We start from the raw sequence: 21,350 nt of genomic DNA, 5'->3' as shown, positions 1-21,350 counted from the left end.
TGTGTTTCTTTTTCATCTGCAGTTTGCTCCAACAGATAGTGAGTCGATAAGAATGTTCTTTTTATTATATATAGTATAAGAAGCAATACCTCGAAAGAAAACTGTTGAAACTGTTATAAAATTCACTGAAGGCAATTTCAATTATCGATATTCGTACCCAACAAATTTTCAAAAATCCCTACTATTTCAGGTCTGAAAGAACTGGCGGTGAAAATTTAACGGAAATAAAAAGTAAGAAAAAAACAACATTTGTTGCTTTTTTGTTGCTGAATAGTTGCTAGAACGTTAATTTGGCTGCTAGAACCGTTCGCGAAAAATTGACAACAGTTGTAGTTTTCTGATGAAACCGACTAAAATTTGAATTCATGGATCAAATGAATGAAGGTGACTTTGTTGCTAATTTGTTGCTGTAAGATGCTACGAAAAACAAAAAAATTATTCCATTTCTTCAACAAAGTCAAATCAGAGAGAGCGTTCACGCTAGCTTAATTGTCAACTTTTTTGTCTTGGACGTCGAAAGAGTTCAGAGATAAGTACATCTACGAACAGGCGACGCTAGCTCAACCATCGATCTTTCAGTATAAAAATTAAAAAATGTTTGTTGCTTCTCATGAAACTCACTGACCGTGTGCAGAGAGTCAGCAACAAAATCAAAACCGGAGGTCGGAAGATGTTTGAGACTGATAAACCTACAAACCAGCCACGATAGCTTAAATTTCGAATTTTTCATAAAACACATTCGATAATACACTGTTACTCCTCATAAAACACACTGACTGAGTGTAGAGAGTTAGCAACAAAATAGAAACCGGAAGTCGGAAGAGTTCAGAGATCGGTATATCTACTAACGGAAAGGTTAGCCTAACTCTCGATTTTTCATAAAAAACATTCTATAATACATTGCTGCTCCTCATAAAACGCACTGAATGAGTGCAGAGAGTCAGCAACAAAATAGAAACCGGAAGTCGAAAGAGTTCAGAGATAAGTACATCTACGAACAGACGACGCTAGCTCAACCATCGATCTTTCAGTATAAAAATTAAAAAATGTTTGTTGCTCCTCATAAAACTCACTGACCGTGAGACTGATAAACCTACAAACCCTCCACGCTAGCTTAAATTTCGATTTTTTCATAAAACACATTCTATAATACACTGTTACTCCTCATAAAACTCACTGACCGTGAGACTGATAAACCTACAAACCCTCCACGCTAGCTTAAATTTCGATTTTTTCATAAAACACATTCTATAATACACTGTTACTCCTCATAAAACACACTGACTGAGTGCAGAGAGTTAGCAACAAAATAGAAATCGGAAGTCGGAAGAGTTCAGAGATCGGTATATTTACTAACGGGCCAGGTTAGCCTAACTCTCGATCGACATTGTTACTCCTCATAAAACACAGCAACAGCAACAAAATTAAAACCGGAGGTCGGAAGATGTTGGAGATTGATGAACCTACAAACCGGCCACGCTAGCTTAAATTTCGATTTTTTCATAAAACACATTCTATAATACATTGTTACTCCTCATAAAACGCACTGACTGAGTGCAGAGAGTCAGCAACAGAATAGAAACCGGAAGTCGGAAGAGTTCAGAGATAGGTACATCTACGAACAGACGACGCTAGCTCAACTCTCGATCTTTCAGTATTAAAATTAAAAAATGTTTATTGCTTCTCATAAAACTCACTGACCGTGTGCAGAGAGTCAGCAACAAAATTAACATCGGAAGATGTTGGAGACTGATAAACCTAAAAACCGGCCACGCTAGCTCAACTTTCGATTTTTTCATAAAACAGATTCTATAATACATTGTTACTCCTCATAAAACACAGCAACAGCAACAAAATTAAAACCGGAGGTCGGAAGATGTTGGAGACTGATGAACCTACAAACCGGCCACGCTGGCTTAAATTTCGATTTTTTCATAAAACACATTCTATAATACATTGTTACTCCTCATAAAACGCACTGACTGAGTGCAGAGAGTCAGCAACAGAATAGAAACCGGAAGTCGGAAGAGTTCAGAGATAGGTACATCTACGAACAGACGACGCTAGCTCAACTCTCGATCTTTCAGTATTAAAATTAAAAAATGTTTATTGCTTCTCATAAAACTCACTGACCGTGTGCAGAGAGTCAGCAACAAAATTAACATCGGAAGATGTTGGAGACTGATAAACCTAAAAACCGGCCACGCTAGCTCAACTTTCGATTTTTTCATAAAACAGATTCTATAATACATTGTTACTCCTCATAAAACACAGCAACAGCAACAAAATTAAAACCGGAGGTCGAAAGATGTTGGAGACTGATGAACTTACAAACCGGCCACGCTAGCTTAATTTTGATTTTTTCATAAAACACATTCTATAATACATTGTTACTCCTCATAAAACGCACTGACTGAGTGCAGAGATTCAGCAACAAAATAGAAACCGAAAGTCGGAAGAGTTCAGATATCGGTATATCTACTAACGGGCCAGACTAGCTCAAGTCTCGATTTTTCATAAAACACATCTATAATACATTGGTGCTCCTCATAAAACGCACTAACTGAGTGCAGAGAATCAGCAACGTAATAAAAACCGGAAGTCGGAAGAGTTCGGAGATAGGTATATCTACGAACGGACGACGCTGGCTCAACTCTCTATCTTCCAGTATAGAAATTGAAAAATGTTTGTTGCTCCTCATAAAACTCACTGACCGTGTGCAGAGAGTCAGCAACAAAATTAAAACCGGAGGTCGGAAGATGTTGGAGACTGATAAACCTACAAACCGGCCACGCTAGCTCAACTTTCGATTTTTTCATAAAACACATTCTATAATACATTGTTACTTATCATAAAACGCACAGACTGAGTGCAGAGAGTCAGCATCAAAATAGAAATCGAAAGTCGGAAGAGTTCAGAGGTTGGTATATCTACTAACGGGCCAGGCTAGCTTCACTCTCGATTTTTCATAAAACACATTTTATAATACATTGCTGCTCCTCATAAAACGCACAGACTGAGTGCAGAGAGTCAGCAACAAAATAGAAATCGGAAGTCGGAAGAGTTCAGAGGTTGGTATATCTACTAACGGGCCAGGCTAGCTTCACTCTCGATTTTTCATAAAACACATTTTATAATACATTGCTGCACCTCATAAAACGCACAGACTGAGTGCAGAGAGTCAGCAACAAAATAGAAATCGGAAGTCGGAAGAGTTCAGAGGTTGGTATATCTACTAACGGGCCAGGCTAGCTTCACTCTCGATTTTTCATAAAACACATTTTATAATACATTGCTGCTCCTCATAAAACGCACAGACTGAGTGCAGAGAGTCAGCAACAAAATAGAAATCGGAAGTCGGAAGAGTTCAGAGGTTGGTATATCTACTAACGGGCCAGGCTAGCTTCACTCTCGATTTTTCATAAAACACATTTTATAATACATTGCTGCTCCTCATAAAACGCACAGACTGAGTGCAGAGAGTCAGCAACAAAATAGAAATCGGAAGTCGGAAGAGTTCAGAGGTTGGTATATCTACTAACGGGCCAGGCTAGCTTCACTCTCGATTTTTCATAAAACACATACTATAATACATTGTTACTTCTCATAAAACGCACTGACTGAGTGCAGAGAGTCAGCAACAAAATAGAAAACGGAAGTCGGAAGAGTTCAGATATCGGTTTCTCTACGATCGGGCCACGCTAGCTTTGATCTCGATCTTTCAGTATGAAAATTGAAAAAATATTTGTTGCTCTTCATGAAACTCACTCACCGTGTGCAGAGAGTCAGCAACAAATCAAAACCAGAGGTCGGAATAAATTCGAGACTTGTAAACTTACAAAACGACCACGCTAGCTCAATTTTTTTCTCATAAAAAACATTCCATAATAATTTGTTGCTCCTCATGAAACGCACTGACTGAGTGCATAGTCAGCAATAAAATCAAAACTGAAAGTCGAAAAGAGTTCGGAGATCGATATACCTAGACACCGGTAACGCTAGCTCAACTCTTAAAAATTGAATTAATATGTTTTGGTCCTCATAAAACGCACTGACTGAGTGCAGAGAGTCTGCAACAAAATTGAAACCGAAAGTCAAAAGAGTTTGGAAACTGGTAAACCAACAAAGACAAAAAAATCGAGAGGTCGATTTGTCGGTATACCAGTCTCCAAACTCTTCGAACTTTGGCTTTAATTTTGTTGTTGACTTTCTGTACTTAGTCAGTGCGTTTCATGAGGAGAAAATATATATTAATTCAAGATTTGTGAACAAAACATAGAGAGTTAAGCTAGCCTGGCCGGTTTGTAGGTATACCAGTCTCCAAATTCTTTTGACGTCTGGTATCAATTTTGTTGCTGACTCTTTATATTCAAGTCAGTTCATTTTTCGAGCAGCAACCCAATTATTATGCAAAGTATACCAAAGTATACCTGAAAGTTAAGGTAGCGTGGCCGGATTGTTGGTTTACCAGTTCTCAAACTCTTTCGACTTTCAGATTCAATATTGTTGCTGGTTTTCTGCACCCAGTTAGTCCAATTCATGAGGAGCAAAAACTGTTAATTAAAGTTACAAACCAAAAAAATCGAGAGTTAAGCTGGAGAGACCGGTTTGTCGGTATACCAATCTCTGAACTCTTTCGACTTCCGGTTTTAATTTTGTTGTTGACTTTCTGCACTCAGTCAGTGTGTTTTGTGGGGAGCAACAAATATTAATTCAAGTTCCATGACAAAAAAGTTGAGAGTTGAGCTATCGTGAACGCTCTCTAATTTGAAAATGGAATTATTTTGAATTTTTTTTTGTAGCATCTTACAGTAACAAAATAGCAACAAATTCACCTTCATTTCTTTGATCCATGAATTGAAATTTTAGTCAGTTTCACGCTATCTTAACAGAAAATTAGAACTGTTGTCGATTTTTCGCGATCGGTTCGAGCAACAAAATTAACGTTGTAGCAACAAAAAAGCAACAAATTTTGGTTCTATTATTTTTTAAATAAGTTAAATCTACACCACTAGTTTTTTAGACCTTAATTTTCCTAATCATCGAAGAAACTCGAAACGGCCAAATAAGTGGTTAATCTAATCACACGTGGAATACTTTCAGTTTGTAGGGTAGTATACATTTTTGTATCCATTTATAAGACACACTTTCCACTTCCTATAGAATTTGGTGAAAACAGAGGAGTAATTGGTGGGAATACTGTGAGATGAATAAAAGAATGAACATCTACAATGAAATGGGGTATCAGTAGGTGTTCTTGTGTTCCTTGATCGATCTTTATCCGGATCAAGCTATTATTCGAAAAGAAATTTGGAAAGAGGTACTCAAAAATTAACTTCAAAAGTCCGAAAAGGATTCCGTGAAGTCCAAGTAGAAGTTAGATGAAAAATAAGAGACATCGACGATGTTATGTTGAAGTTGTACGACCAGATGTCATGCGATGTAGAAAGGATAAGAGACTGAATCTCTGGAGTTGTGTTGAATATTCATTTGCGAACAACTCAACACCATTTCCCAATAAAATCGATTTGAATTATCAATATATAGCTTTGTGCAAATATCCGATGACAATAATATAAATCTTACCTGCTTGAGTTGTTTTTTCACTAGAACAAACATTCTTCTTATCGATGTTTGTATTGGTAGATAATAAATTTGAAGACGTTGTTGGAGGGGAGTTGTTCTGACCATGAGATACCAACATGTCGCTGAACATAACTGAAGACCTTCTTCTATTATTAGGAACTGATGGCGGTGATAGGAGATTGGTAGGACTCTGTAAAATTGTGATTTTTATATTATTTACAATGTATTTCACTACAATTGGTCTTTGAAATGGAGTAAAAGTCAATAAAAAGCCTCAAGAAATCCAAACGGTTGTAATTTTTCAAATAAAAAAAAACTTACGTCATTATTAAAATTAGCAATATCTTGATTAGATATTGATGGCACTCTTAGAAGACCCGGTCTTTTTGGAACGACCGATAATTCGATAACATCATCATTTCTTGTAATATTTTCGCTGAGGATAGAGCTTGTCCTGGATACGGCTCTCGTACTTGGCACACTTGTTTGCTGAAAGTCAAGTGTAATGAAAGTGTGGTGTATTACCAAGATAATTTCAAGAATAGACCATGTATAAGCTTGATTTTCAAGTTTGGATTGTGGCTGGGAAAATATTTTACAAAATTACATTCAGCAAACTGATAATTATATCACCTGAATTTTTGTTCCTTAGAAAAATGAGACATTCGGTGATCTGCAAATATTTCAACCCTCATATTCTCAATGATTTTTTTTTGAAAAATTACATTACTCAAATTTTATTCGATATCCAACAACTCATAACTAAAACATACTCAGAACTGGCATAATAAATATCTAACACAAAAGTACTACTTATAATAAGGGAGCCCAAGGGGGGATTTCGGGATTTACTAAAGCGCGGCAGATTAATATACAGGGGGATACCTTGTACCCGGTTAAGTATCTCCACCAAATATGAGCCCCATATATAAGGCCGCCTGTGAGGGAAAAAGGATCAGATTAGTAAAAAAAATGATCATCAGAAATTATCGAGCGCATCAGATTAATTAGGGTGAGTTAATTACCTGCTAAAAAGTTAATATTCCAGTAATTTAACAATTTGAGAGTGACGTAAATAAAGGAGAGGGCAGCAAAGTTGTAAAAAAATAATGTCAATTCGACATTCTCGAGCGTAGCAATTTTTTTTTATTTTGAAGGAAATAATTCAAGGATAACGAAAAATATATAATCTGACGATTTCCCCAAGCCGAAATAACAAAAATTTGTCGATAAATTTTAATGCGTGCGGCTGTGTGATACCTATATTTCCCTCTCCGAGTTTCTATTCCTCTATTCTCTATTCACTTTTTCTCTATCTATTACTCTCCACTCCGTCCCCACTCTGAATTCTGATCACAGAGACTCGTTCGTGATGAAGATGATGATTAATTAATCAATTAATTGATGATATAGCCGTTACTACGTGGTAGGAAATCATAATGGAAAAAGATAAATTAAACTTTCTATTTATAATATATGAGTTTGAAAATGTCTTTATAGGACGAAACTACAGTAACGTTAGTTACAAATAAAAGTGATAAAAACATAAAAAGTTTCATTTCTCTTTTCTGCATTAATAAATCAACTGATTATGAAAAATTAAATTTTTTGAGCATTTAAAAAAAATTATTTTCTTATAAATACAAGTATTCCACTTGAAAAACATACACTTATTCATTTGCATGCTATTTCCTGAGCTTTTCAATTGATTGAGTTCAATGAATTAAAAAAAATAAAAAAAATATGGTTTTTGTTAGAATAAGCGAATTCCTCTAGATAATCGTCAGATTATGAAACAGCACGTCTAAAACATAAAGATGAACCATATATATCTTAATCTGATGCGCTTGAGTATTTCAAAATGGCGAATTTTTTTTGCACATTATAATAATGGCTGCGAGTTTGCGTCAGATCGAAGTCGTCAGATTATTGAATGAAAGTTTTTTTTTGTTGCACTCAACACCCCCTTAGAAATTCTGATGCGCTCGATTAAATTTTTTTTCTTTGCACTTTTAACGTACAACCACCCACATCATGCAAACGATCAGATTAACATACCAACATTATTAAAAATATGTAGGACATTGATGCTATCAATATCTGACGCGCTCGAGTATGTCCATGCAACAGTATTTTTTTACATATTTGTAAATCTATAGCCGCTTCCCCCACCGCTGAAGAGGTATATATTATATAACATTTTTTTCTTCTTATCATTTAAGCTTTGCAACCTAACATGTCTCGAGTAAATCCCCATTTTGCATCGTGGGCTCCCCTGCTATTATGACTGAATGACAAAATCTGACCCAGTCTTGCCTAGCCGATGGAAGATTTTTAATGGATGATTGGATGGTTGATTTATCATGTGCAGATTTTGAATTCTGCCATTTGTTAGGTTGGGTTAGTATCTCATGTACTTAGTAAGTTTTCAATATAAACACTCATTAATATTGACTCCTCTCAAGCTTGAATTCACAAACAGAATTATTACTTCGCAACACACCAAAGCCACAGACTCATAAACCCTCCTGTCGTCGTTCAATTCGGACATAGTTACTCGAGTGTGCACTGGTCTGTTTGAATGACTGTCCTTCCTACTCTCGAATCTCAAAATAATGCTGGCTTGCCGCACTGAAGCAGACGTCTTTGCCGGACAAATGCAGAAGGCTGTCAGTTTTAGCTCACTGTGCTTACTCAGGGCACATGATTCTTGGACCCAATGATCACTCACCAAATGGTGGGAGGAGTGGATGCTGGCAAGTCCTCTTGAATGTATCAGGGCTTCGGGGGATAGGGCTTGACTAGCGCAAACTTATACATAATAATATCAGCTTGTGAGTTGCTAGTAACGACCAGATAAATAGTTAGAAAAATATAACTTGCTTTCAGTTAGTTTTACGGCCAATTGAAGTGTTCAATTGAAGTGAGTGCAGAACAATCAAGGCCCGGTGGCCCTAGACGGATTGAGTTTTTTGCGAAAGGAACTTGAAGAGTTTTTCAATTCGGCCAAGAATATATATGAAACAATGAAAAACATTTCGGTGAACACAGAAGAACCAAAGATATATTTTTCGAAAACTGTTGCAGAAGAGATGAAGGAATTAATCTCAGTAGTTTTTTTTGTATAACATTTCAACAAGATCAAATTTATAAACAGAGGAATACATGAAAATTCGAACAAATCCAGTGAAAATCTAGCTGAAAAATCTCCACTGACATATCTTTGAGTCTCTGTAGTAGACCCTGGCTATAAATTTCCTGATTTTATGTTATTCAGTCTTAATATGATTCGACATTTCCGAACTCCTTTCTCTGTGAGTTTTTTTGTATGAGTTCATTTTTATGTCTTTATACAGGGCTATTCAAATTCGTTTCTGTACATGCGGATCTCGTAAACGATAAGAGATAGAGTGTCGGTTAAATTATGACAAAGTTGCGTATTTTAGAGACCTATTCAATGATGTAAAGAAATCGAACATTGCTCTTTTGATTCTCGAGATATACAGGAAAAACCAAAAAATCCCAAATTATTTTTTTGCCTATATCTTCTTTATTCGCATACATATTGAAAGTCTGTTCACATTTTGCTACTGGCACTTGATGTGAGCTCTCAGAATATATCCATGAATCTTTTATACAGGGTGTTATCTGACTTGGGCCACCCCCATTTTTGAATTTTTAAATACGGACCTGTATTTTTTGTTGTAGTTTTTGGATCGTAGACGTTCTCTTCATACTGAAAAATTCAATTCAATTTTATATTTCGGAATTTTTCGGTAATATTCGATTATAATTGTGTGGATTATTCCTTTTTAAATTACGGCCCTGGAAATTGGTTGACTGAGTTGAATAAAAACGCAATAGCAACTTTCACGTCTTCCTATGTACCGGTCTACAATATTCCCTAGCATCTAATTTATAAATCAAACGCAATACCCACTTTTGGCCAACAAAAATGTTATTTATAGATGTGGAGCAACCCCATACAGCGATATTGTATGAGATGTGAGAATAAATTACAGCATAATGAACATTCAAAAGCTGATCAGTACTGTGTGGATGAAAGTTGCCGTATAACGTAATAACCACAGTTCACTTTCTTTCTGACCTGACTCATAGCTGACTGAGTCATGTTACTATCAACATAGGTACCAAGGAATTTAGTATTGTTTTTGAGGCACCAATCTGTAAATGCGACAGACAGCTCATTGAGTTTAACTTGGAGTTCCTCTGTCATTTCTTCAGTGGACACCGTTTTGCAACACCTCAACTACATTTCTGGATGAATAAGGAATCCCAAAATTGCGGACATTTTCGGACAATTCAAATGCAAAATAAGTATACCGGATGAAATAAGTAATATGAGTTATGCATTGGAGATACCAAAAGACCATTAAAACTCAATGGGCAAGTTGGGAGTGATGGAACACTCAGCTCATCAACAAAACATCAAATAATGGATCACCACGCATTATATTTTTCCATACAATATAACGACCTACATCATATCCATGTCACCAAACATTCAAATTCCGTGATTAACTTTATTTGAATTATTGTCTTGTCATCCTCTTTGAAGATTAGTATTTTTACTTTTCTCAAAAGTTATTCCCGTTTTATTTTCTCACCAGCAAACATTTTGGTTATATATTTTTTTCGATTGGCTCATTTGTCTACTTCTAAGTTTTAAATCTATCATTTTCCCCATACCATGGAATTTCCAATATCAAATATAGAAACATCATCCGCGTGTTAAATACAGATGCTACGTCGCACGAGCGAGCCAAGGTGACTTTGAGGAAGTGTTTCAAGTTTGACCTTGAACGACCTTGAACATGGCAGAGAAGGTGACTTTGAGGTAGTGTTTGAACGACCTTCATTGATTCACGAGGCTATTTAAAAAATTCAAGGATTCGACCTTGAACGAACTTTAGCTGCCTCCACCACTTTTTGAAAGAACATATCTCTAGAGAGATATCTATAAATATGATATTTTTTGAAAATAATTAGCTACTTATTGTTGCAGTGTTTCAACTTACATTACTTACATTTCGCCTCATCTTAGGACAACTAGGATGATGCCTCCTCGCATAGTTAAGTCTTATAGTCTCTCCCGCAAGCATTTTCTTGTCCCTCCTCTGCTCTCTCCTCACCCTATAGAGCCGGATCTTCTTTAAAAGTCTCCGTTTTGACCTCCTCCATAGATGTGCGATGTACTTCACAATTTCGGCATAGCAACTATTCGGTTCACTATTATTTGTGGAAGAAGCCAAAGTGCTGCTACTTTGAAATCTGGCTCTTTCTAGACGCATTCTCTCCATTTCACGCTTTTTTGTTTCCGAGAACTGGGTTGCTATGACGACCAAGCAGAGATTGATCATGAAAAAAGAACCGATCTGAAAGGAACATTTTCAATTAGAAAACTGATAAAATAGAAATTTTTATAGTTGAACACATTCTTTTTAGGATTCAGGATTGTTATTATTAGCACTATCACCCACCTCCATTAGTAATAATCGGTTTCATATCCGATAATCCCCAATTACACGTAGATCTAGCGATTCCAACATTATATAACGTTATTAGAATGAAGCGTTTCTACAGTGAAAAATGATACTGAAACGTTTTCCGCATATTTGAAAAAATAACACGGCATTTCAAACATCATCTGAAGGAACAATTCGTTCAGGCCAGTCTCAACTTCCTACACTGTAGGTTAATGGACTGACACCTATCAGAAAACCATTAATCCTCTGGATAATACCACGAAGGGCATTGGATTATATCCGATAGGTGTTAGTATAGGTTTCTTCACTGAAGTTATTCCTGTGTATGCTGTTGACGATACAACTGCCGCAATAGATTTTCAATTATTGGAACACACTTGCAGACCAGTTTCGCGTTGTTTGACCACCCGTCACCCGTCACCCGTCAAAATATCCGGAGAGGTGCATTACGACATGCTAAAGGTTGCCCCTTTCCTCTCATGCAGACCTACGACTTCGTAGGTACGTGTGACAGATACCCAACGGAAAAAAACACCAACTAACCTAGCTAATGCCGCACAGAGAGTTGAAGTAGAATCATCAGGTACCTGTGTAATGTCTTCGACTTGGAAGATTCGTCGCAAGTTACTTCCCACCATGAAATAACTTGCGACTTACTTCAATTCTCTGTGCGGCATTAGCTGGGTTAGTTGTTGTTTTTTCCGTTGGGTATCTGCCACACGTACCTACAAAGTCGCAAACGAGATATAAGCGGAACCACCTATTGGTGTTTACGCAGTTATTTTTATCAAGTACTTTTCTTGGTTATTCACATTTTGTCTTCAATCGAGGACCGCCTGCCCGGTACTGACGATGCCCAATAGACTGAAACAGCTGTCTACCGGTGGCTCTTAAATTGAAGTCAGTATGGTTATTTTCCTGTTCTGGTTATTAGCAAACGTGAGAATATACATATCTATTGAATAAGATTTTGAAATTCACAAAATACAGATTCACATTTTTTCAAAGATTTTTTGAGTTGAAACCTCAAAAACTATATGGAATATTTTAGAATTATTCTAGTTTCAATGGAGTTGCTGTAAAATCGCCCACTTTTTGAAGACAACAACAATTATGTCAAGCTGTAGAACAAATTTCAAATTGTTATTTACACCTTGATTTACATTGGTTGATTTTAGCCAAGCTTATGTGAAAGTATCCGAATGGATCTATTTTGCACAATATTACTTCTTCTTACCACTATTAGAAGAACGAAATAAATCCAGTCCCAAAAGCTGTGACCATCTTGAACATAATACATAATTTCAGTCCAACCTTCTAAAGATATTACCTGAAAAAAAAAAAGAATACACTTTATACTATATTTTCATTTCTAGAAATATATAACGTGATTCATTTGTAACCACTTATGATTATATTCAGAGTTTTGTTGAAAAAAAAATTTGAAGTACAAAAACGTTTATCAGAAAATATTTTGATAAAATTTAGATGAATATTGCTTTATTGTGAATATCGAAAGTAGCAACAAATCCGGAAAGTGTCCTGTTTTTGCCTCTCCGGATTAACGGGGCCCTTCTGTATGTCCATTGGCTCAAATAACTTTGACCGTTCTTTCTATAGATTTTGAAATATAGTGCGGTCGTAAATATCCCCCCTCCTCTTTTGAACGGGGCAAGATATCAAAGTTGAACGAAATTTGTATGAATAGCCAACGACCTCTACTGTTTTGAACCTGGATAACCGGTTACAAAGTTATTGATGTATGAATTTGAGACTAGGTAAAATGATATTTTAACTAACTTTGCATCGAAAGGATGATTGAAACAGCTCCAAAGTAAGTTATCACAGGTTACACAAAGTTTGTAATGTGTTGAATCAAAGTATTCGACAAAAAGTGCATTTCTGTCTTCAACCCAATTCAGGATTTTTTGTGATCAACTATGTAGATGAGGATACGAACTATGTTACTTTGACAGCTTGATACTGAGAATTTACTTCATTTAATTTCGTTAATATTTTCAAAAATGGTTCGCGGTAGAACTTTAGAGAGAAAAACAGAAGCAATCTTTATTTACGCCGAGGCTGGCTATTATTTTGATGAGGTAGGAAGGGTGTTCACCGGAAGATTTCCTGATAATGCGATCCGTCGAAAATATCTCGGGGAATAGCTTGCAAGTTTTTAATTACAACTAGAAGTGTACCTAGAGTTAGAGGAGCTGGAAGGAAGTCTATCTTGGATAAGAAACAGTCCCTGCAGTCCACGACAACAGTTGCTCGTGAGAATGATGTTTTAACAACCACCGTCAAGAAATACCTCAGAAGATATAAGTTTCACTCCTATAAACTGAACATGTAACTTGAATTATTTGACTACGACTCTGACAGAAAAATGCAGCTTTGTGCCCGAGCGTTTGATCGCAAAGCTAAACTGCTTTAAAATATTTATTTCAATGATGCACAACGAAAATATCAATCATCAGAATGATGATCTTCAGCCTTTCTCGTTTCAGTAAATGTTCACACATATTTATTGTATCATTATGGGAATAAAGACCTATTATTATTATATTGGTCAGACATGAACCCACATATTTTTGGGCAGGAATATTGGAAAATCATATTGTTGGCCCCATATTCCTGGGGGAAAATCTGACTGGTTATTTACATTTGGAAATTCTTCCAAATCCATTTAATTCGAATTGTGGTCAACAATCAAGATGGATTCGAGAATCCAGTTGTTTTCAACAAGATGGTGCGTCCTAACATCTTTTCAGGTCTGTAAGGGATTGATTGGATCAGACAAACACAGGAGTTGGATTGGTAGGCGCGGTCCTTTCGAATAGCCTGCTTGTACACCGAATTTGAATCCTCCCGATTTTTTTCTATGAGTCTATATCAAATCGAAACCTATGTTATGCAACTAATGCCAATACGGGAACTTAGAGGCTGAATTACCCCAAAAACATTTCAAAAGATTTGAAATGAGTTCGTAAATAGACTATTTTACTGTGAGGGGGATCAAAGAGACATTTTAAATATCTGTTCAAATTAATTTTTAATGTTCAAGGTGAGTAAATGATAACGAGGTCGAAATTAAATGCTATCATTCATGACCTTGAAATTAACGTTTATCTATCACAAAATATGTTTCATTTCAAAAAATCTGACGTAGAGTGGTGGAGTTGCGAAATGAAAGTCATTATATAGTGAATTAAGATACATTTCAGAGGAAATATCACAAGACTCCCCTTTTCAATTGGAAAAAAAGTTGAAAGTGCTTTTTCGACGGTAAGTGATGTCACACTGTTGGTTTTTTAAATCGAAAATTACTAAGAATAATTTCGTCCGACTCTATTCTCTGACAAAGAGATTCTAGGTTCAGAAACTTCGACTGTATGTTAATATAAGAGTGTCGGTTAATCAATAAGTACCCACTTATACAATACTAGCTGTTCCCTGCTGTTTTACCCGCGTTACCCTCTTTATGTGTAATTCCAGGTCATGATCTATCTAAATACCTACTTACATTTGAATGCGTTCACAAACGCATTTATGATATTAGTAGGAGTAGGATTACCATATAGAAAATAATCATGAAATAATTCAGATTCATTTAAGCAAATACATCAATTGAAAGATATTCCAACCTTACTTCAATATTTTAACACAAGAACACTCAGTATTCAGAATTCCATCTTTCAATATTTCAAGTCCATAGACATCGAAATTGATCCGATCACAGGATATAGAATATAAAACAATCTCCAGATACGCAAACTTTGCACAAATTGCGTACTGAGCATTTTACCTTAGTACAGTGACCGGATCAAAGTTGCAATGTCAGCGTATAATTCTTTATAAATATTGAGGGGGGTCAAGATCATTAAACACACAGTATTCAGTATTCATTTGAGTATCGATTAATCATCAGCAATGCAGCACATCTCCTTCTCTTCGATCCTGCTGGGTGGCAGTATAATGTAAGTTTTTGATTGTTTTAATGTATTATTTTTATTAACATTTGAGTGTGAGTTTATTTTTTCTGTTTCTTCAAAATAAATATTTAATTAAGTTTCAAATGAGTTCTATCATTATTTGGATGAATGAATGAATGGGTGAAACAGCAAATAAAAATCCTCTCGTTAATAGCCAAGCGAATACTGAGTTGCGACAGTATGTCATTCTAATCCTTTCAGTTTTTTTGCTGATGCCATTCAATATTGTAATATTGTATAAGTGGGTACCTTTTGATTGACTGACACTCTTATATTAACGTACAGCCGAAGTTACTGAACCTAGAATCTTGAAATATGCAGGTAGGTTCTTTGTATAGCGTAAATAAGCATCAAGAAAGGGAATCAGGAATTTCCACCCTCAAGGGGGAAAATTTTATCAGTTTTAAAGTTGGAAACCTGAAGTTTTGAGTTATTAAAAAATATTGTAACTATTTGTTTAAAATGATCTCACCCGGAACTTAATGTGACAAACCCTATTCTACGCGGGCGAAGCCGCGGGCAACTACAGTATAATAAATAAATCAATAAATATGATAGGGATCGACACATTTACAAATTTTTAGGCATGCAGAAAACAAACTTACCAGAAAAATTGCTATCCACGCTAAGCCAATATTATCGAAAGAAATGGTATCTTGAAATGGATTTTGATTCCTATCCGAACACAGCGTATAATACTGATGCCAATTGATGCAATATTTATCATCATCCCGATACTGAGGAAGATTTTTCTCTTCTACTGTAAGGTTACACGGTTGCGAGCCATTCTTGAATGGAGGAAGATTTGTGCAGAAATGCATGCCCGAGTTGTTGTTTCTGCTACAGATGTAATCCGTTTCCACAGGTTTGTAGAAGTATCCTATTTCACTGTAATATTCAGAAAAAGCTCAGAGAAGGTGAAGAAAGCGATATGTTAGTAGAGATGCTGGTGATGGAAAGCGATTTGATCATTGTTACTGTTTTACATGCTGGATATATTTTTATCATTCGTTAAGAAAATCGCGTTCCAACATTTTGGTCACTAATAGTACAAAGTTATTTTTCATTTTGATTCCATTCGAAGTTCTTGAACGAAATTGAATTTCTCTTACTTTTACTTCGAATGAATCCAGTAGGTTAGTATATTTACAAAAGTAAGTGTTTTAGCTTTGTTTAGGTGTAGTGTATCGTGAATGAGTGAAATATGAAAAGAGGCAGAGGGCATATGCGCTAAGCAATAATATGAAAATAATAAGGTTGAATTTTTAATACGCATTCACCACTTTGAACTTGAAAACGAAGTCAGTTATTCTATCTGAAGTTTTATAGCGATAAACCAAAAACAATACAAATTTGAATCAATAGAACTTATGGTTATCTTGCATATATTCAAAAACTGGTTCTGCAGGATGGATTCAATAACTTTATTCGTTCATGAATTGAGGATTTGTGCAAAAATAATTTATTTCCTTCTAGAAAGGTAATGAATGAAGGAGAATATTATGTATTATGTAGTTGGATGATTTTTCTTATGAGTCATAAGACACCGACAAAAAAATATCCAGGAATACCTACAATATAGGCGAAATGTGATCCAAATAAGTATGTTTACAGTGATGATAATATTCGAAAATTGAACTATTTGGCAGTTTTCTTCAACGAATATTCTGACGAAAAATCCTGAGCTTTTCACTGTTACTGAATATATTCATATAAATCTATCTATTAAATCTGGTGGAAACTCTTGAATATCTTATCATGTCGGGTGAAACTTCTTTGAGCAAACCTTCGAATTCTTTTGGGCGATATATTGACATTTGTGTGAAATTGATAGGTTTTCCCAAGGATCTCGAGAAAATATTCAATCATATCATTTTTTATTGACCTTAGTGAACAAATAATATTCTTAACAGAAAATATATAAAGATAATAACTAATTGGCAACAAATCTCGTTTAAAAAAAAAGGAAATTGCTTGATCATATGTTTTTTATATTCTCAAACTGTTCTCCAGGAACATATTATTGTAAAGTTGATTTTTAAAGTTTCAACGGCATTGAAAATTAATGAAGAATGTTTCTTAATATTGATAACCGAAATGAACCAAAACATATTTTGAATTCATTCACAGAGGAAATATTGAAAAGTTCATTTTTTCAGATGTAAATTGGAAGTGGGATAACAAAAGAATGATTCAATCATTCATTTGGCAGAGATTTCAAGGAATATATGATTGAAGCATATGAGTTCCAGATAATGATACTGAAAATTATATTTTTCAATCTATTTGAGATATCTCTCAGAGAGATATGATTATGAATCTTGGACAAAACGTATATCAGTGGTGTTATTTTGACCCGTAAATATTCGAATATATTTTCCAAAAGAGCTGTACATCAAAATGAGAATCTGAGACTTTGATTGTATACCATTATTTTCCTTTATGTTCATTGAATATAATTTGTAATCACATTATTTTCAACTTTCTATCTGTTAAGAATATAAACGAGAATATGAACATACTGGTATTGACTCTTATTGAGAAAATAATTACCCATATAGTAGAAAATGGCAAATGCCTGCTGGAAAACACAAACATTGTTCCGGTTAATGCTACGACAGACGTTTGTGCAAGTTTCCTCACACAGGAAATTGCTGCAGATGTATCTCCTTCGTCCATCAGCAGGATATCGTTGAATTCAATCACGTGATCACCTATGGCTCTGTTCCAGAGTATTACTCTTCGTCAGTGCCCGACAGATTCAACAGATACAGCAGTATGTTCTGGACTTAACTGATTTTATTGTGGATCGACTGCATATATGAAACCTACGTCATATATTTGTAGACCTAGATATGTGATATTATTTTGAGCTCCCGTTTCTCACCGTTTCACTGTAGTTTTGTTCTATGGCGTTTCGTTCTATGGCAGAAAAATGTTGCCACAAGTGATTCATCCATCTGAGGATTCTGGTGAGTTGATTTTGACTATATCATTGAATAATATCAATCATTGTTTGACTTTGTCAGAGTAACTTGAGGTTTTTCAACAAAAACTCTTCCGTATAAAAACTCTGCTATTCAAATACATCGATATCTATCACGGACGGTGTGCACATTTTATATGGTCATAGCGCACCCCAAAACAAAACCCAGATATCAGGCTTCTCATGACTGTCAATATCAAGTGCGATCAAACTTAGGAACAGCTCGCAGAAATAAAAAAGGAATTACCTACAGCGAATGATACGATTTCCAGACTAGAAGACAAAAACCTGCAACTTCAACACCAGATAATACAAATCGATAACGAACTCAGAAGAAACAACACAATTGTCTTTGATCTTCAATCTGATAACATATCTCAGTCCTCAGTAGAACTCAGTGAATTTCTTGAGATCCCATTGAGTCTTCAGGATATTAATAATATTTTCTTCAACCTCAATAAAAACAACAAAACCATCCTGACAATCAATCCCTCCAAAACAATAGTACTGCTATTTGGTCGAACAGCAATGAGGAAAAGATGTGAGAGAAATATCGATATCGTTTTGGACGATCATCATTTGCCTTTGACAGAATATGCGATGCCCTAGTTCTCTCTCACGCCAACTATGCAGATATAGTATATGACCCAGAATTACGTTTATCTGATTAAAAGAGAATACAGACCTTACAAAATGCATGCATTAGACTCATTACAGGAACTAGGAGGGGACAACATGTGTCTCATCATTTGGAGAGACAGGGATAGCTAAAAATGGAAGTTCGACGCATATTTCATGCTTGTATCACCTACCATAAGATTATAACAACAAAAATACCCAGTTACCTTCACGACAAAATAAGATATAAAACAGACGTCTATAATTTGAATCTGAGATTTAGAAATCAACTAACTACACCCCGCCACAGAATCTTCGTGAATCATTTTCTTATAATGTGGCCTTGCTTTATAATCGAATTCTCAATTCAATAAAATCGCTTTCCGCACTAGATTATAGAAATAAACTCAAAAATTCACTTACGGGAACACAAATTGCCTCAACTCCTCTGTCAATAATATAATTTTGATGTAAAGGAGAATTTCATACAGTTTGATTTTCATTTTTTTTTTTTATTTTTGTTAGTACTAACAGAAATGATTCTGGTGCATTTGGCGCTGATATACATCTTGGATTTACGTATGTTGTGCATGTACAATATTTTTTTTTTTCGAGGTTGAATGGAAGAGCAACTTCTGATTGAGTCATTCATGACAAGATCAGAAATTGAATTCTGCCTTTTGATAGGTACGTCGGTGGATATTGTATATATTGTAATCCTTACATTGTATTTTTTGTCTTATCCGTCAAAAGAAACAGTTATTACTATTATTATTAGATAGAATCTTCTCAAACTTCAGTGAAGCAGTAGCGGTTCCTGACCCTAATTGTCATCCAGAAATCATCTCCAGCGATGAGGCCCATTTCTGGATGAATGGGTACGTGAACAAATAAAATTGTCGAATTTGGGACGATACCAATCCACATGAGATCCAAGAGCGTCCAATATGCGCTGTTTGGTGTGGATTTGGGTATGGCAGCATCATCGATACATATTTTTTTGAGAACGACGTTGGCCAGGTCATCAATGTCAACGGTGAGCACTATAGGTAGATAATTATAAACTTCTTTAAGCCTGAATCGGATGATCTGGACACCAACGACATGTGGTTTCAACTGAATTGCGCAGTACATGCCACACAGCTCATGCCACATTCGATATTCTGCACGAGAGATATGAGGGTATGGTTATCTCACGTGGGGGTGATGACAACTGGCCATGGATATCGTGGGATTTGACCCTATTAAGACTTTTTTCGTGAGGTTCTCATAAGTCGCAGATGTATTCGAATAAGCCACGAACCACAGCGGTCCTCAAAGCAAACATAACCCATACCATTGATCAAATTCAGCCTGATTTATGCGCCAGAGTAATGAAAAAATGGACGTTTCGGATGCGCTCTACCTGAAGAAGCCGTGGCGGACATTTGAACGATGTTATATTCCACACATAATGGCATCAATAGGTCTGTACATGAAGTAAGTGGACATACCTTCGTGCTATGATAGGTGTCAGTCCGTTAACCTACAACGTAGGTTACGAAAGTGACGTTACTTTGGTTTGGAATCTTTTAATTTTTATATTTATTTTTCATTTTTGCTAATAATATTTTTTAATTTCCAGCTTTTATTAATATTTCAATTTTTAATCTCTGGTTGTAGCTTGTACGTTATTTCCTTGTAATTTCAGTTTTTTGTTTTGATAAAATTGTTATTGTCACTTGATTTGGACGTAACTTGGTTTGGAATCTTTTAATTTTTATTTTTCATTTTTGTTAATAATATTTTTTAATCTTTAGCTTTCATTAATATTTCAATTTTTATTTTCTGGTTGTAGCTTGTACGTTATTTCCTTGTAATTTCAGTTTTTTGTTTTAATAAAATTGTTATTTTCGGTTAATCTTTTATTTTTTTCAGGAATTTCAAATCATTTTATATTATATTAGACAATGGAAGTCCGAACTGATGAAATACACTATATAAAGATAATAAGGGTAAAACTGGGAGAAATCGCTTAAGCGATTATTTATTCGAAGAAGACAACACCCCAAAGAAGTATTTTCCAAAAGCAGCTGCAGTTTGTGTTAATTTGAATGGTTGTATTCAAAATTAGTCTTCCAAAAGAGCTGTTCATCAAAACGAGGCATTTCTGAATTTTTGTCTGACTGAAAATTCTTGTAGAATTATTTTTTTTATCAAAAAAGTGGAAGTAGTATCACATTCCGTGAATGCATGAATGAAAAATAGATGTTTTGTTGTGATGTTAGGATATCTCGTCAACAAATTGTCTGACAAATTCATTGTGAGGCATTATTTTTGGCTAGTTAGAAACATTTCTTCGTCGTCGAGTGCCAAAGCCATCAATATCATTAACCTAACACATCAACGCCCTCTTAGACAACAGCTATATCGTGGAAGTTATTATCTTTAGCTGACTGTAAAATTAAATATTCACTTTTTGCTTGACTCTAATCATTATCATTCCAGGACAGTTTTTTGCAGAGAATGCTAATTTTTTTTTTACGTTTTCTATAAATTTCTCTTCAGTTGTATTCAGACTCGGTATTCTCTGAAAAAAAATCGATTATAGTATAATTCAACAACCGACGATTTGTGATCCTATGGCATTCACGTATGGTTTGTCAATGAATATTATTA

At 35.3% G+C, this 21,350-nt stretch overlaps 1 protein-coding gene across 4 annotated transcripts in view; it reads right to left on the bottom strand.

Annotated features, from left to right (window-relative positions):
- Window positions 1-21,350, bottom strand: part of LOC111504603 (voltage-dependent T-type calcium channel subunit alpha-1G) — a 639,024-nt gene that overhangs the window by 79,931 nt on the left and 537,743 nt on the right. For 3 of the 4 annotated variants that reach the window (XM_074179901.1, XM_074179899.1, XM_074179902.1), the window contains exons 7-11: window positions 15,694-15,976; window positions 12,331-12,423; window positions 10,626-10,982; window positions 5,908-6,075; window positions 5,587-5,776 (exon numbers count right to left, since the gene is read on the bottom strand). In XM_074179901.1, coding sequence (XP_074036002.1) covers window positions 5,587-5,776; window positions 5,908-6,075; window positions 10,626-10,982; window positions 12,331-12,423; window positions 15,694-15,976 — 1,091 coding nt within the window. The remainder of the gene's footprint in view (window positions 1-5,586; window positions 5,777-5,907; window positions 6,076-10,625; window positions 10,983-12,330; window positions 12,424-15,693; window positions 15,977-21,350) is intronic. The other variant, XM_074179900.1, reaches the window with a different exon arrangement.

Source organism: Leptinotarsa decemlineata, unplaced genomic scaffold (genome assembly GCF_025532065.1).
Source record: "Leptinotarsa decemlineata unplaced genomic scaffold, Ldec_3_MD MMD2_tig00026282_RagTag_RagTag, whole genome shotgun sequence".
Lineage (NCBI taxonomy): Eukaryota > Metazoa > Arthropoda > Insecta > Coleoptera > Chrysomelidae > Leptinotarsa > Leptinotarsa decemlineata.
Note: the sequence above shows the minus strand (reverse complement) of the source record. Positions and strands in the feature narration are given on the sequence as shown.